Genomic DNA, 17,717 nt, shown 5'->3' on the forward strand with positions numbered 1-17,717 from the left:
TGTGTATCTGCGCTGGTGGATGCTTGGCTCATATGTGACGATGGACCCTCAGAGACCGGCATGTCCTCTGAGGAATCGCCCTCCACAGACACGGCGCTCGCAGACGGCCCTGCAAGAGAACAGAGGGCAATATCAGGCATGTGCACAAACGTTGCGGTGCGGCAGATGCCAGGTGATGCTAAGGTCATTCGCGATCATGAGTGCTGAGTGTCAGCTTTCCCTTACTGGCCGTTTCTGCAGCCCCAGCCTCGCCATCCGCCACGGAGAGGCAATGTAGCGTGCAGCTGATATCCAATGCCTCCACTTCTGCGTCCGTCAGTACCAGCAGGTGTGGCGGGCCCCCTCCGGTGCCCTTTCTCTGGCGTTCTTGCATCTCTTCTCCTGTCAAGGCAAAACACAGATGCGTGAGTGAGTGCAGATTGCATTGTGAGACACCTCAAGCATCGGTGTGGGTGGGTTGAGCGTGGGGCAGATGGATGGGAGGATGCGTGTGCCACATGCCATCCCATTGCATGGGGATTGGGGTGTGTGGTAGTGTTCGAGTGGGGACAGGGACGGTGGGTACGTGCAGGCATGGTGAGGATGGTAGTTGAGTGGCTGTGAGGATTGATGCGGGAGTGCTGCGGTGGCTGTGCAGAAGGGGTTGTGAGGTGTTTGGCGTGATGTTGGAGACGGGTTGTGGGAGGGTGCGTTAGTGTACTCACTTTGCCTGACCTAGTGAGGTCATTGAATCGCTTTCTACACTGCACCCATGTCCTGGTGGTGTTGGCCCTGCTGCTGACCTCCGCCGCCACCTCTGCCCATGCCTTCCTGGTGGCGGAGCCAGGGCACTTCCGTCCGTCAGTCGGGAACAGCGTGTCCCTCCTCCTCCTCACACCGTCCAGCAGCAGCTGGAGCGCGAGGTCCGAAAACCGTGGTGCAGCCTTACCCCTGGGCTGCTCCATGGTGTGCTAAGAACATAAGAACATAAGAAATTGGAGCAGGAGTAGGCCAATCGGCCCCTCGAGCCTGCTCCGCCATTTAATAAGATCATGGCTGATCTGATCCCAACCACAAATCTAAAGAACACAAGAAGTCGGAGCAGGACCCGGCCACATAGCCCCTGGGCCCTCTCCGCCACCCACAGGGCATTGACCGATCCGAACTCAGCTTCATGTCCAATTTCCTGCCTGCTCCCCATAACCCCTAATTCCCTTTACTTCGAGGAAACTGTCTATTTCTGTTTTAAATTTATCTAATGATGTAGCTTCCACAGCTTCCTGGGGCAGCATATTCCACAGACCTACCACCCTCTGAGTGAAGAAGTTTCTCCTCATCTCAGTTTTGAAAGAGCAGCCCCTTATTCTAAGATTATGCCCCCTAGTTCTAGTTTCACCCATCTTTGGGAACATCCTTACTGCATCCACCCGATCAAGACCCCTCACAATCTTATATGTTTCAATAAGATCGCCTCTCATTCTTCTGAACTCCAATGAGTAGAGTCCCAATCTACTCAACCTCTCCTCATATGTGCGCCCCCTCATCCCCGGGATTAACCGAGTGAACCTTCTTTGTACTGCCTCGAGAGCAAGTATGTCTTTTCTTAAGTATGGAGACCAAAACTGTATGCAGTATTCCAGGTGCGGTCTCACCAATACCTTATATAACTGCAGCAATACCTCCCTGTTTTTATATTCTATCCCCCTAGCAATAAAAGCCAACATTCCGTTGGCTTTCTTGATCACCTGCTGCACCTGCATACCAACTTTTTGATTTTCTTGCACTAGGACCCCCAGATCCCTTTGTACTGCAGTACTTTCCAGTCTCTCGCCATTAAGAAAATAACTTGCTCTCTGATTTTTCCTGCCAAAGTGCATAACCTCACATTTTCCAATATTATATTGCATCTGCCAAATCTCCGCCCACTCACCCAGCCTGTCTATATCCCCTTGCAGGTTTTTTATGTCCTCCTCACTCTCTACTTTCCCTCCCATCTTTGTATCATCTGCAAATTTTGATATGTTGCACTCGGTCCCCTCCTCCAAATCGTTAATATAGATTGTAAAGAGTTGGGGACCCAGCACCGACCCCTGTGGAACACCACTGGTTACTGGTTGCCAGTCCGAAAATGAACCATTTATCCCAACTCTCTGCTTCCTGTTTGATAACCAATCCTCCACCCATGCCAGAATATTACCCCCAATCCCGTGATTTTTTATCTTAAGTAATAATCTTTCATGTGGCACCTTGTCGAATGCCTTCTGGAAGTCTAAATACACTACGTCCACTGGTTCCCCTTTATCCACCCTATACGTTATATCCTCGAAGAACTCAAGCAAATTTGTCAGACATGACTTCCCCTTCATGAAGCCATGCTGACTTTGTCCTATTAAATTATGCTTATCTAAATGTTCCGTTACTGTCTCCTTAATAATAGACTCCAAAATTTTACCCACCACAGATGTTAAGCTAACTGGCCTATAATTTCCAGCCTTCTGCCTACTACCCTTTTTAAATAACGGTGTTACATTAGCAGTTTTCCAATCTGCCGGGACCTCTCCTGAGTCCAGGGAATTTTGGAAAACTATCACCAAAGCATCCACAATCCCTACTGCCACTTCCCTCAAGACCCTAGGATGGAAGCCATCAGGTCCAGGGGATTTATCCGCCTTGAGTCCCATTATTTTACTGAGTACCATCTCCTGAGTGATTTTAATCGTATTTAGCTCCTCCCCCCCGAGAGTCCCCTGTTTGTCCAGTGTTGGGATATTCTTAGTGTCCTCTACTGTAAAGACTGAAACAAAATATTTGTTCAGCATTTTTGCCATCTCCATGTTTCCCACCATTAATTTCCCGGTCTCATCCTCTAAGGGACCTATGTTTGCCTTAGCCACCCTTTTTCTTTTTATATAACTATAGAAACTCTTGCTATCTGTTTTTATATTTTTTGCTAATTTCTTTTCATAATCTAACTTCCCTTTCTTAATCAATCCTTTAGTTACTTTTTGCTGTCTTTTGAAGAATTCCCAATCATCTATCCTCCCACTAAGTTTGGCTACCTTATATGTCCTTGTTTTTAGTCGGATACTATCCTTGATTTCTTTACTTAGCCACGGGTGGCTGTCATTTCTTTTACACCCTTTTTTTCTCAGTGGAATATATTTATTTTGCAAGTTGTAAAATAACTCCCTAAATGAACACCACTGCTCATGTACCGTCTTACCCTTTAATCTATTTTCCCAGTCCACTTTAATCAATTCCGCTCTCATACCATCATAGTCTCCTTTATTCAAGCTCAGTACGCTTGTTTGAGAATCAACCTTCTCACCCTCTAATTGGATATGGAATTCAACCATGTTGTGGTCGCTCGTTCCAAGGGGATCCTTAACTAGGACATTATTAATTAATCCTGACTCATTACACAGGACCAGGTCCAAGGTTGCCTGCCCCCTTGTAGGATCAGTTACATACTGCTCAAGAAATCCATCCCTGATGCACTCAATGAACTCGTCCTCAAGGCTGCTCTGCCCAATTTGATTTGTCCAGTTAATATGATAATTAAAATCCCCCATAATTATGGCTGTTCCCTTATTACATGCCCCGACTATCTCCTGATTAATACTTCTTCCAGCAGAGTTGCAACTATTAGGAGGCCTATATACTACGCCCACTAATGTTTTTTTTCCCTTATTATTCCTTATCTCCACCCAAACTGTTTCATTATCTTGATGCTTTGTCCCAATATCATTTCTCTGTATTACAGTGATTCCTTCCTTTATTAACATAGCCACCCCACCTCCCCTTCCTTCCTGCCTGTCCTTCCTGATTGTTAAATACCCTGGCATATTTAATTCCCAGTCGTTGTCACCCTGCAGCCATGTTTCTGTAATGGCCACAAGATCATACCCATACGTAGTTATTTGTGCCGTTAACTCGTCCATTTTATTACGAATGCTACGTGCATTCAGATAAAGAACTTTCAAATCTGTTTTGTGACGCTTAGTTCCTGCTTTTTCCTTTTTTAACACTTTACCTATTACTCCATACCTTCTGTCCCTTCCTGTTACGCTTTCCTCTCTCTCCCTGCTCAGGTTCCCAACCCCCTGCCACTTTAGTTTAAACCCTCCCCAACAGCACTAGCAAACACTCCTCCTAGGACAGCGGTCCCGGCCCTGCCCAGGTGCAGACCGTCCGGTTTGTACTGGTCCCACCTCCCCCAGAACCGTTTCCAGTGTCCCAGGAATTTGAATCCCTCCCCCTTGCACCATTCCTCTAGCCACGTATTCATTTGAAATATCCTCCTATTTCTACTCTGACTAGCACGTGGCACTGGCAGCAATCCTGAGATTACTACCTTTGAGGTCCTATTTTTTAATTTACCTCCTAACTCCCTATATTCTGCTTTTAGGACCTCATCCCCTTTTTTACCTATATCGTTGGTGCCTATGTGCACCACGACAGCTGGCTGTTCGCCCTCCCCCTCCAAAATGTTCTGTAGCCGCTCCGAGACATCCTTGATCCTTGCACCAGGGAGGCAACACACCATCCTGGAGTCTCGGTTGCGGCCGCAGAAACGCCTGTCTATTCCCCTTACAATTGAGTCCCCTATCACTATAGCTCTGCCACTCTTTTTCCTCCCAGCCTGTGCAGCAGAGCCACCCGTGGTGCCAGGAAGTTGGCTGCTGCTGCCTTCCCCTGATAAGTCATCCCCCCCAACAGCATCCAAAGTGGCATATCTGTTTGAGAGGGGGATGGCCACAGGGGACCCCTGCACTACCTGCCTGCATCTCTTACTCTTCCTGGTGGTCACCCATTCACTTCCTGCCTGTATACCCTTTACCTGCGGTGTGACCAACTCGCTAAACGTGCTATCCACGAGTTTCTCTGCATCGCGGATGCTCCACAGTGAGTCCACCCGCAGCTCCAGCTCCGAGATACGATCGGTCAGTAGCTGCAGGTGGACACACTTCCCGCACACATGGTCGGCAGGGACACTGGTAGTGTCCATGACTTCCCACATCTTGCAGGAGGAGCATATCACGGGTGCGAGGTCTGCTGCCATGACTTGCCTTAGCTGAGTTACCCCTTTTAAATTACGTTGAAATTAGAAAATGTTAACTATACTAGGGACCTAGGTTCACTAAAAAAAACACTACCTGCTATAAAACCTGCAGATCTTCCCTTTCTTATTACTTTACTTACAGTAAAATGGTAGAAATACTCACCTGAACCTACTCACCAATCAGCTGCCTCCCCTGTGCCGCGTCACTTTCTGACTGGTGACGTCACCCCGAACTGCCGCTGGTCTCAGAGTCTCGCTCTCAGAGTAAGCTCTGGTCTCGCTCTCTCCGCGCTGTTTTTATCCCCGCTCTGGTCTCGCTCTCTCCCGCCGCTCACCGCTCTCAGGTCCACTACCGCTCTGCAAGAAAAGCAAGGCAAAGCAGCACCTCCTTCCCCCACTTCACCTAACTCCCACACGTACCGAACTCTCAGCACACTGTGTAATATCCGCACACCGTGCAGTCCGCACTGACAGGCCCCTGTATTTCTACAGTTGAGACTCAGATGAGTCAGGCCTGCCCCACCTTCAGGGACCAATTGAATCTAGCTGACCAATTAACTTGCTACAGCAGCTCTCTGCTGAAGCCTGACAGAAACTTAGAAATTTAAACTTTTAAATTGACCTTAAACAGTTGAAGCAATATGCACTAGATTTAAAGAGATTAACCCTTCAACTCCCACACCTGACAGAAACTTAGAAATTTAAACTTTTAAATTGACCTTAAACAGTTGAAGCAATATGCACTAGATTTAAAGAGATCAACCCTTCAACTCCCACACGTACCGAACTCTCAGCACACTGTGTAATATCCGCACTGCCTCTTGTTTGCAGCTGGAGGGGCTTTGGTGGACTGCCCCTTTAAATAAAGCTCCACCATCGCGCGAACGTCAATGCGCATGCGCAGGCCGCCGGCGCGCAGCTGGGGAGCGGGGAACCCGTAACCACGGCTTAATGACCTCAATTATCCCGCGATCGCGCGGGGGGCGCACTCATTTAGCCGTCCGCGTTTTCCACGCGCCCGATGGACCACCCGCCGGGAACCCGCAGGCCTGCTAAAATCGGGCCCACAGTACTAACAAGCTACTTTATTTAAGTATATCTGCACCATGTTGTGACAATACAGTTGTCGACTTATATTCATCATAACATTCAACTTTCAGAACTCGAGTGACACAGGTTCAGATGTAATCAGCTTAACATGACAGGATCTATCTCCTGTAATATAGAGTCATAGAAATGTCAGTATTCAGCCATTTCGTCCTGTACCAGTGTTGGCTCCACATCAGAGCGATTTTAATCCCATTCCATGTCCTTACTCCGTATCCTTGAATATTTTTCCTCTTGAGGTGTTTTCCTAATTCCCTCTTAATTTCCATAATTGACTGAGCTTCAATAGGCACTTGTGGTAGTTACACTAATAGCTCGCTACATGGAAAAAAAATTTAGCCTTCCCCCTTTATGCTTCCAGTTCTAATCCCAAGTTTATATTGCCTTATTACTGATTTAGCAACCAATAGAAATAAACTTTCCCTATTTAACTTCTCAAACCTTTCCACACTTTAAGCACTTTCTCTGCTTCAGTGAATGCAGCCCTTGCTTAAAACGTTCTAATCAGTAATAAAGTGGCATAAATTTAAGGTTAGTACGAGAAGTATAAAAGGGGGAGGTTGGAAGAGATTTTTCTTGCAACGAATTATTAGGGAATGAAATCCATTACTATGTGGCTATTAAAGCAGAGTCACTCATAGCATTTAAGAGGGAGTTAAATAAACATTGAGGAAAAATATTCAAGGATACGGAGAAAGAGCAGGGGAATAGGATTAGAATATCAGTGAAGGTCAAAAGCTCCCCTTGTTTTTCATGCTGTTTGTTTTATTCCCCTGAGTTGATTAGCTGTATGCTGTGCTATCATATTCTTTAAAAGCAGGACTGCTGAAAGTGCTGAAGATGAAAACCTTCGCTATACTGCCTGATTTGACACTGATTCCAAAGTCTTTTCAGTCTGTGTCACAGACCACAATGCGTAGCTGGCAGCCCTGCTGTTGTTAGGAAGATTTATTCTTTTAAAGAATCTTGCTTCATTTCACTGGCCTGGTTTTGCCTATTCCTCCAAGGTCTTGAGAAGAGATTGCTTCTTGTTCAGTTGTGGCTTTTCTTGGTATAACTTCAGTTCCGTTTTTCAGGATAATGTTCAAAGACAATGTCCTACAGCAGTTTCAGATGTGATTGGAATCATTAGATTATGCGAGCTGATAGTCTCACAAAGCTTCACTTCAGAGCAATGTCAGATGCAATCTTCAGAAAGTCACTACATGGTGGTTCTGCATGCTATGAGTAACTACAGCTCTGAATATCTACTGTTGTGCATTTGCTAAAAGAACAAAACTGAGATAGCAGGCTATTTGTTCCTCGTTCCAACTTTCTCTTTTTAAGTTTTAAGAATAATTCATTTTGCTAAGACAATTAATCTTACTTGCTCTCTGTCATTTCCAATTTGTTACTGATCCCATCTCATATACGGAAAAACTAAATTAACTACTTAGTAATCCTTTTTAGCTATAATTCTGTTGAGCAATTTAAATGCCTAGGCCTTGAAATTACAGTGTACAAAGCACTTGTAATCATAAAATCATACAGCACAGAAGGAGCACATCATGCCTGTGCTGGCTCTTTGAAAGAGCTAGTTATTTAGTGCCACTCCCCTACTCTTTCCCCATAGTTCTACAAATATTTCCCCTTCAAATATTTATCCAATTCCCTTTTGAAAGTTACTATTGAATCTGCTTCCACCATCCTTTCAGGCAGTGCATTCCAGATCATTACAACTCGCTGCGTAAAAAAATTCTCCTCGTCTCCCCTCTGGTTCTTTTGCCAATTACCTTAAACCTGTGTTGTTAAATCATTCAAATGAAATTCCTTTTACCAGAAACATTAGCCCACTTGTTTTCAAGCCGTAATGCCTCAGCAGAAATTGCAGATAAAGGAACTGCATATGAACATATTAAGCATTCATATATGAATTTTCACATCGTGCAATTCCAAGGCCTTAGCTATATTTCCTATAAAGTGTTGTGTTGGGATAATTGTCACTTTATCTATCCTGCTTTGGTCCTTAGAATCATTATTTGTCAATGATTCCTGGACAACTAAATTCACTAATCTGGAATGGAATGAAATGTGAGTGGTTTTTGTTTTTAGCACTTATACTGCTGGTAGGGGTACATGGGCTTTCTTAGAACAATGTAATCCGGCATTAACATTAAAAGAGTTTGAGTATTTCTCCTTCTGTTTATAATCTAGGGGGAAGGTTCCCTTTAAAATCATAAGCACACAACTATCATTATGGCCTTTTTCCTTGTTAAGTTTGTACATCATTCCTATTAATCAGATAGTTGGTATGAGAGGCACAGAGATTCACACAATTAGGGTGAAGGCTCTACATGAAGTAACAGTATTTCATGGTTGAAGGAAATAAGATGAAAGAAGGTATGTCAAGGAGATCAGCGAGCTTCAGAGCTGCAATAATTGCATCTGTCATCATGCCACCAACCATCTCTGCAAGTCTTGGCATACCGACCTGGCAATGACTGAGGACAGTTGTCTCCACTAGGTCAACAGGAAGTTTGCTGCAGAACTTTGCCATCTGCAGCAAACCTGCACATCGGCATAGCAATGCCATTGGCAGCCAAGGTCACCACTAACACCTGTGACTCCTGACAGATTAATGGTGCTCTATCATCTAATGTTCTGGCGAGACATGAATCAAACAAGTAATTGAAGGATTGTTCAGCATTGCCAACACTTCATCTGTTTTACCACTTAGGAAGAGCATGATATGGCTGTCCAAGTTCGTTGCATTGCTGCACTTGGAAATCATTGATGGCAGACACATGGTCATCCAGTTAGCAGGTCCTTGTTCCTCCTCTGCTACCACAATTTGCTCCTTCTCACTTGTACACTGTGACTCACCTGGTACTACTTCCTCAAGCTCACTAACTGTAGAAACTTGTATAGCTGTGCTGGTGTGTGCAAACATTGATGAGAGGGATGCAGGATGTTGCATGGTGCTATAAACAGAGCAAACAGTAAGTGCTTTCAGATGAGTAAAAGTTGTCTTTCAACAAAATAATCCCATACGGTCCCCTGTCTTGGTAGGGACAGGAACACACTTATTTTAATTTACAAGTGTCAGGCTTTGTGTTAACATTAAGATTGTTTTGCTGTGCTGTAAGACTAGCTTCTTCCGTTGTTATTTGGTATAAACCATTTTCAGAGTGTACAATCAAGACAGCCAGCCTACCTTCTCTTCACCAGAATACGTCCTCCCATAATCCAAATGCTTGGCCTTTATTGCTATTACCATGAATTGAAAATATTGTTAGCAATGATGTTGGATCTAATCCTTATTTGCTCCGTGGTGAAGCCTATAATACATCAATGTTTGTTTGGACACTGATTGTGCTGTTGCTCCAGTTCATTAATGTGGAATGGCCTATGGTAAATGTGAATTAAAAAATAAAACCACCCCAATTTGTTAAAGAAAAAAAGTCTTTCATTTATATAGTGCCTTTCATGACCTCAGGACAGCTCAAAGTGTTTTACAGCCAATGAAATACTTTTGAAGTGTAATCACTGTTGTAATTAGGAAACATGGCCGCCAATTTGTGAACAGCAAGCTCCCACAAACAGCAATGTGATATTAACCAGATATTCTGTTTAAGTGATGTTGGTTGAGAGATAAATATTGGCCAGGACACCAGGAAGAACTCCCCTGCTCTTCTTTGAATAGTGCCATGGGATCTTTTACGTCCACTTGAGAGGGCAGACAGGGCCTTGGTTTGATGTCTCATCCAGAAGAGGGCACCTCCAACAGTGCAGTACTCCATCAGTACTGCACTGAAGTGTCAGCCTAGATTAAGTCCTCAAGTCTCTGGAGTGGGACGAACCCACAACCTTTAGGCTCAGAAGTAGATCAGAGGCAGAAGTGCTACCACTGAGCCAAGGGTGAGACCTTGTGAATGTAGCATTCCCATTCTACATAATTGCATTGGTTGGATTATTACAATGTAAGGTAGACAGAGGTAGGACATTAAATAGAAGCATTAAATAGACATTAAAAACCGGGATCTTGGGTTCATGTCACGCTACACGTAACCCCACCAGCGAACAAAAGTTATCTGTTTTTAATATAATGGGTCATTTGCTGTCTTTCTCTTCCTTCCAGATGTTTATATATTTCTGCCTCTCTCTCTCTGTTTTTTTTATATGGTTGTTTGTATATTCGGTGGCCCTGTAGGTAACACCTCTCTGTCTGAACACTTTGCCTTGGCAACGGGCAGTTGGAAAGACTATCTGTAATCACCAGGTATTGTTCTGTGATTTATAAATGCGAAAGGTTCGAGGATTTCATTTCCACATTCACCTGAGGAAGGAGGAAGCCTCCGAAAGCTTGTGATTTTCAAATAAAATAGTTGGACTATAACTTGGCGTTGTAAAATTGTTTACAATTGTCAACCCCAGTCCATCACCGGCATCTCCACATCATTAAATAGAAGCACCTTGATGACATCCAAAAACTCACCTGAAGCAAAATCTGGAATCCGGTTCTATATTATTCTGATCTACAGAATGTAGCAATTTTAAATCTGAAATTTGAAATGTCAAAAAGTTTGAAAGGACCATAACTTCACAAAAGATTATCAAATCTGAGTGATTCAAAAAGTACTGAAACTAGTCTAAACACAAAAAGGGATATTTATAACATAATATACCGTTGTAAATGAAAATAGAGTAATTTGGAGGTTGTAAGTTGATGAAAGTTTTGATAGACATGGATGGAAAGTGCAGCCAACTGAAAACGTAAAATGTAAGTGGTTTCAGAATACAATGTTGTTTTGAAGTTGGAGGTTAAACTGTACTGAATACAGAGGTGGGGTCCACCAGACTAACACTATACCTGACTTGAGTATACATCAGTCTCATCAAAACCAAACTCTCCCAGCCTATTAATCAAAATACTGACACAGGACAAAGCTGGCAAATCACAAATATCATACAGTAATAATTAGTAATAAATACAAATCTGAATCCATTATAGTAATAAAACCTCAGTGACCATTCCTAACATTAAAACAAGAGCAAAATACTGCAGCTGCTGAAAATCTGAAATAAAAACAGAAAATGCTGGAAACACTCAGCAGGTCAGGCAGCGTCATTAATGTTAATATTGAGTTTAGCCCTATAATTAATAAAATTAAAATATCAGAATTATTTCTGGGTGGAGGGGAGGGATGAAGAATAAGGTTAACCTTATCAACTATCAGTGAGTTTCTTTGTCTATTTTTCTCTTTTTCAAATAGTATATCACAGTGGCTTATATTATTCTCAGATTCACATATGTGAATGTAAACTTTAAAAAGTGTCCTTACCTCAAGGTACACAACCCATGGCATCACCAAGGTTGCAACTAGCAGGTCTGCTACTGCCAAACTGACGACGAGATAATTTGTAGTCGTTTGCAAAGATTTTTCTCTCAGCACTGCAATGCACACTAGTATATTCCCAAAAATAATGGCAAAGATCAGCAGTGAAAAAAACAATGCATAGTAGTTGTGTGGATGATCACGATCAGTTGAATTAGAATATCCGAGGAATGGGTCCGTTAGGTTGACAAACCTAACTACTATCCCGAAGGTTGCCATCAGAATTCATAGATTACAGGAATCTGGGGGAAAAAACAGAAAAATCATCATTTTGTTTTGATTCAGGCTTAATGTATATACCCAGGAGCTAATAGATTATAAGCAATGATCAGTTAGTGATGTGAGTTCATAATCCTCACCCAAGCAATTTGGGGCTGCTTTATGATAGTCACCTTAGTGTTGTTACAGGTTGAATACTTCATGAATTCAACATATCCCTTGAAGCTAAATCTATTTATACCTTGAGGAGTTTGTTACATTTTAGTAACTAAACTTGGAAATGTCTTTGACGGAGTTTTATCATCAATTTTACCCATGCTAGTTTGCATTCCCTGCGTTGTGTAGTTGATTGCTTTGGCCACAAGTGGTCTAGAAATCTGACTCTTATGCAACCTTCTTCTGACAGCTAATTGAGGCAGTTATCATTCCAGGTCTCAGAGGAGCTGTCTGTCATTTCACGTCTACAGCCTAGAAGTAGCCAAAGGATCTTGGGCACAAAGCGAGTGTGATGAGAGAGTAACTCATTTAATTTTAAGGAGAACTTGCTAAAAATCAGAAATATAGGGATCCCAATAGACCTTGAGCACAAAGTAGGGCAGGTGTCTAAATGGAGCTTTTATTGTGCATGCCTGGGAGCCACAGAGCATCATGGAATCTAGCTGTCTGAATACCAAAATATATACTGCGGGGAACATTCTAACAGTGCATAGGTCAGAATAGTTAAACACTTGGGATCATTGTGTCCTGTGTAGCTGCTGAAATTCAAGAGATCACTGCACATATTTGAACCAGTACCCCGACACACCTTTATAAAGCAGAACTAAAGAAGCCACTGGATAGAAAAGGAACAAGTGAGGATATTGTGAATGGGTGCTCTCTATTAACAAGTCACCAATCTTACTGTCCATGTTACAGCAATACAGACCATGGTCCTGAAAATCTGTAGGCCACAATCCCGGGGGTTATGCAGGGATCATGTCTGCGGATGCTCTTCAAGGCTAGCCCTGCTGGAGTTGGCAGGCTCAATGGGAGGGCACTAAAGAAGAAAGAAAGCACTGGCATTTATATAGCGCCTTTCATGCCCTCAATTCAACCCAAAGCACTTTACAGCCAATGAAGTACTTTTGAAGTGTAGACACTGTTGTAATGTAGGAAACACAGCAGCCAACTTGCGCACAGCAAGGTCCCACAAACAGCAATGAGATAAAGACCAGATAATCTGTTTTAGTGATCCTGGCAATTCCACATTTATTACCCATAACTAGTTGCCCTGAGAAGGTGGTGGGTTTTCACTATGAACTGCTACAGTCCGAGTGGTGATGGTACTCTCATAATGGTATTAGGTAGGGAAAATTGACCCAGAAACAATGAGGGAACATTGATATATGTCCAAATCAGGATGGTATGTGACTTAAAGGGGAACTGGGAGATGATGGCTACATAATCTACTGCTTTCATGTTTGGTCACTTACACTTCAATTTCCCAGCAGTCCTTAATGTCTGCAGGCTGGTATAAATTTCCATATCCTCCCTCTCACTTTGGCGAACTTTCACTTGTAAGTAAAAACCACTCACATATATTATGTAAATGATCTGATCTCATATAATTGAGTGAAGTCGGAGTTTGCCATTTTGGAAAAATGCACTTTTAGTGTTGTGGTTCCAGCTCCTCTTCGCCATTACTGAAAAATTGGCCCCATTGGGCAAGAAAACAGTGATTGTCTGAAAATGGAAAACAAGTTTCTTGGCAGCAGCAGTGGAAGAACTGGGAGAGTTCACTGAAGAGGTCAAAGTTTGTTGAGTCAGCCATTACATTACATAACTGATAATATAAGATGTATTTTTAAGAGTTAGCTGAATAATTGCGGCCTCATTTGGAGTTCAGTTAAGTGCTTGTATCTCTGTTTCCTATACAGGTGTTCACATGAATGTCTTGAATCAGACAGTAATCTGAGATTAGATGGCAGTGTGCAGTCAAAATCATTCATAAACTGGCAACACATATAAACAAGGCAGATAACGGAATCATTCACATTAGTTTACCCAATCTACAACAGCCGACAATGTAGGTTATTTTGATATCTTCATTTACATAAGATCAGCGTTGTGCTCTTTGACAGATTACAAAGGTTTAGCATTCATACTTTATTAGACTGGCACAGTGCCTTATTCTTTACCTAGAAATGTAGATGGGATTATTAAAATCATACATTAATATTACATTTTTTCTTAATGGCGTTGAAATAATCTCGAGGGTTATATTTGGTTCTCTGCAGGTATGAGCTAATCACGGAATGTGTCGGACCCACCACTGTACCCAATTACACTAAACCTAAATCATAATCACAGAGCATGGCAGATATAATATTGTTTAAATTGTAGCTTATTATAAGCAAGAATGTAAGTTAAAGCTTTTAGCAACAGCAAGCAAGAGCTGGAAAGCACATGTATAAATAGTAAACATACTTCAAGCAGTTAGTATTTTCAAGAAAACTTTGCAATCTAACACTTTACTTGCATCGATTACTTCCAACTGAAGAATAGTTCCAGGCAATAGTCCCTGAGGTAAGAAATATAGGATTCTAAAACATTGCTGTCAAGAGCACAAGTTGACACTGTGTTCTAGGAATTGGGACTCCTTGTTTCACAAACACTCCACAAGGTGGAAATGAGAGAATAGCAAACTTCTGAACATCTCCAATTTGTTGGTAAGTCCCTTGACGTAAGCCAAATAATTGGAGACTGAAACGAAAAGAAAGAAACACATAAATTTAATACGCCTGCTGTGCAGCATTAATTGGCAGAGGACAGTGTTATTATGTGAGAAGGAGGCACATTAAAATGATCTACGGATACTGTTAACTCTTTGGGTGAGCTCATTATATTGAATTGAAACCACAGGCTGGTCTGCAGAGGTCTGCACACTTTCAACAATTACTTTCCTTTTTGTTAAAAAAAACCTGGGGACTGGGTGGCACTTTGTGACTGATTTCAAATCAAGCCAGGACTGGTGGGATGAATATTTCAGATGGCTGTAAGGGTGCTATGAGAAGTGAGTTTTTGCTAGGGAGGGAGAGAGAAAGACTGGGGAATGGGAGTTGGGGGAGAAAGGGAGACTTGGGGTCAGGGGGATTGGAGCTCGAGCGGGGAGAGAGAGGGAGACTGATTCTCACTGGAAGAACCAAGGGAGAAGGAAGGTTCTTGAACTGAGGGTTTTAGATCATGCAGTGTTTCACCACAAGTTGCTATTGAGGTAGAAACTAGAGCCTCCCCCAAAACTATAATACTACTGACCACACTTTCCCTAACACTGTAATACTACTGACCGCACTTTCCCTTACACTGTAATACTACTGACCACACTTTCCCTTACACTGTAATACTACTGACTGTACTTTCCCCAACACTGTAATACTACAGATTGTACTTTCCCCAACACTGTAATACTACAGATTGTACTTTCCCCAACACTGTAATACTACTGACCGTACTTTCCCCAACACTGTAATACTACTGACCGTACTTTCCCCAACACTGTAATACTACAGATTGTACTTTCCCCAACACTGTAATACTACTGACCGTACTTTCCCCAACACTGTAATACTACTGACTGTACTTTCCCCAACACTGTAATACTACTGACCACACTTTCCCCAACACTGTAATACTACTGACCGTACTTTCCCCAACACTGTAATACTACTGACCGTACTTTCCCCAACACTGTAATACTACTGACTGTACTTTCCCCAACACTGTAATACTACTGACCACACTTTCCCCAACACTGTAATACTACAGATTGTACTTTCCCCAACACTGTAATACTACAGATTGTACTTTCCCCAACACTGTAATACTACAGATTGTACTTTCCCCAACACTGTAATACTACAGATTGTACTTTCCCCAACACTGTAATACTACAGATTGTACTTTCCCCAACACTGTAATACTACAGATTGTACTTTCCCCAACACTGTAATACTACTGACCGTACTTTCCCCAACACTGTAACACTACAGGCCACACCCTTCCTTCCCCACAACATATATTACTGACCGCGCTCACATCCCCCTCCCCCCTCACCCCCCAACACTGTAACACAATTGGCCACATGTTCCCTCCCCCAACACAACTAAAACTATAAAAATGCACACTTTTACAAACTAAAAGGACAGAGCAACAGGAATTATAACAAAAACAAGATGAGCCTCATAAGGGCATGTACACAGGGAAATCTGCACCAACACCCTGGGATAAACTGCCATACAAAGACATAGCTGTTGTATCAAGAGATACATTGGAGGTAATTTTAACCTAACTCGCCGGGCAGGAAACCCATGGCATCGGGTGGAACACGAACACTTTATTAAGTGCAAAGTGGTTTGTTGCCCTACTGCAAATGCGTCTTGTGCCCTGTATTGCACACAAATATACTGTGGAAAGGGAAGGATGCACAATTCATCCCGTATCCCTGACGGGACAGAGCAGCCATACCTTCCAAGGAGAAAGAGGCAGCAAGTATGGAAAGGAGTTTCTGTTTACCGCGGCACTTTTGCAGATGTCTTGAAGCTTCTTCCGCATTTGTTCCCAGCTCCAGTGGACCTACGTTGGCCTGCTCCACCACTTGCTTCCAGAAGGCAGAGGATCATGACAGCGGGGGTCCTGCAATCCTGAAGCAACTCTCTCTACACGATGAGATAATCCTTGCTCTGTTCCCAAGGGAATTGTTGAATGCATTTACAAGGCTGATTTGGAGGTCTGGTCCCTGGCTTCATCCTCCCTTTGGGGCTACACTTGCTCAGCAGCTGTATCATGGTGTGGACGAGTCTTTCACTTGTCCATTAAATCCGCTGTCAGCTTTGATGGGGGGGGGGTTGTCTAGCGATGGCCCCGGAGCGCCCGCCTACCAATGCTGCTGGAAACTTTGGTGCCTGGCAGCCAACGGATGGGTGCCCAGAACCTCTTTGGAGACTCCACACAATCCCCTCCCCCTTACACAAGGGGATCAATCCAGATTTTTGAAAATCCAATCTTTAGGAGTCCAGGCTGCTTCCCTGACCTGAACCTCTTGGCGGAGCCCAATTCTGCCATCTGGAGGCCAGAATGTTAAAATGGGAATGTGGTAGAATGGCCGAGGAAATTCAACCCCATTATTTTTGGATGTAGCCTAATAATCCCAAAACTACCTTTAAGAAGCAGAACTAAGAAGGCCTTGCTCAGTTTTTTATGGATGAGACCGATGCTGAGGGCGGAACTTCACCTGAACTCATGTGCCCAAATTTGAATATATTCATCTTTTAAATGAGGCCCACACACTCTCGGTAAGTGGCTTCTTTTCAAACCGCACCCCAAATTCCCACATCAGAAAAATTGGACATGGCAAGAATCAGGGGCACAAGGTTGTGCATCTAATTTTACGATGCATGCCTGCTGCTGGCAATGCAGAATCTCATATGTATAATGTCACATTAGCAAGTAACATAAAAGAGCAAAAAGTAGTTTCTGGACCAACCTCCTCCTTTCCTTATGAGTGCATAGTAAAACCAAGAAAGAAATGTTTAGCTAGAATACAGTTTATGATCAATTTTGCTCTCAGAAAGCATATTTCTGAAGAGGCTGTCCACCATAGCGACTAAATCCCTTGTGTTTAATAACTTTTGTCCTGATTATAAATTACCACACAGTACACACAGTTCTGGATCTTGCTATGTTGCTATGGTAAGTACCTTGTTATCTATTCATCAAAATACATCACAATAATGTACAAATGCTTTGGTAGTCCTTTGAGAAATGTTAAAAGGTTGTTGTGCCATGTTCAAAAATGATACAAAATAGGGATTTGCCAAAATTTACAATGAATATATATTTTCTATTTTAATGTAAACTACATTTATTCTGGGTTTGCAACTTCATCTTATTTTCCCTTTCCTGGCTTCCACTTTGCTTTCATTCCATTTTTCCTTATA

The 17,717-nt window shown here is 42.9% G+C and overlaps 1 protein-coding gene across 1 annotated transcript in view; it reads right to left on the reverse strand.

The window, feature by feature from the left end:
• The window catches only part of drd3 (dopamine receptor D3), a 55,687-nt gene extending 43,945 nt beyond the window's left edge, over nucleotides 1–11,742 (reverse strand). Inside the window, exon 1 of the mRNA XM_067992292.1 lies at nucleotides 11,470–11,742. Coding sequence (XP_067848393.1) covers nucleotides 11,470–11,742 — 273 coding nt within the window. The remainder of the gene's footprint in view (nucleotides 1–11,469) is intronic.
• Nucleotides 11,743–17,717: the final 5,975 nt, after the last annotated feature.

This window comes from Heptranchias perlo, chromosome 11 (genome assembly GCF_035084215.1).
Source record: "Heptranchias perlo isolate sHepPer1 chromosome 11, sHepPer1.hap1, whole genome shotgun sequence".
Lineage (NCBI taxonomy): Eukaryota > Metazoa > Chordata > Chondrichthyes > Hexanchiformes > Hexanchidae > Heptranchias > Heptranchias perlo.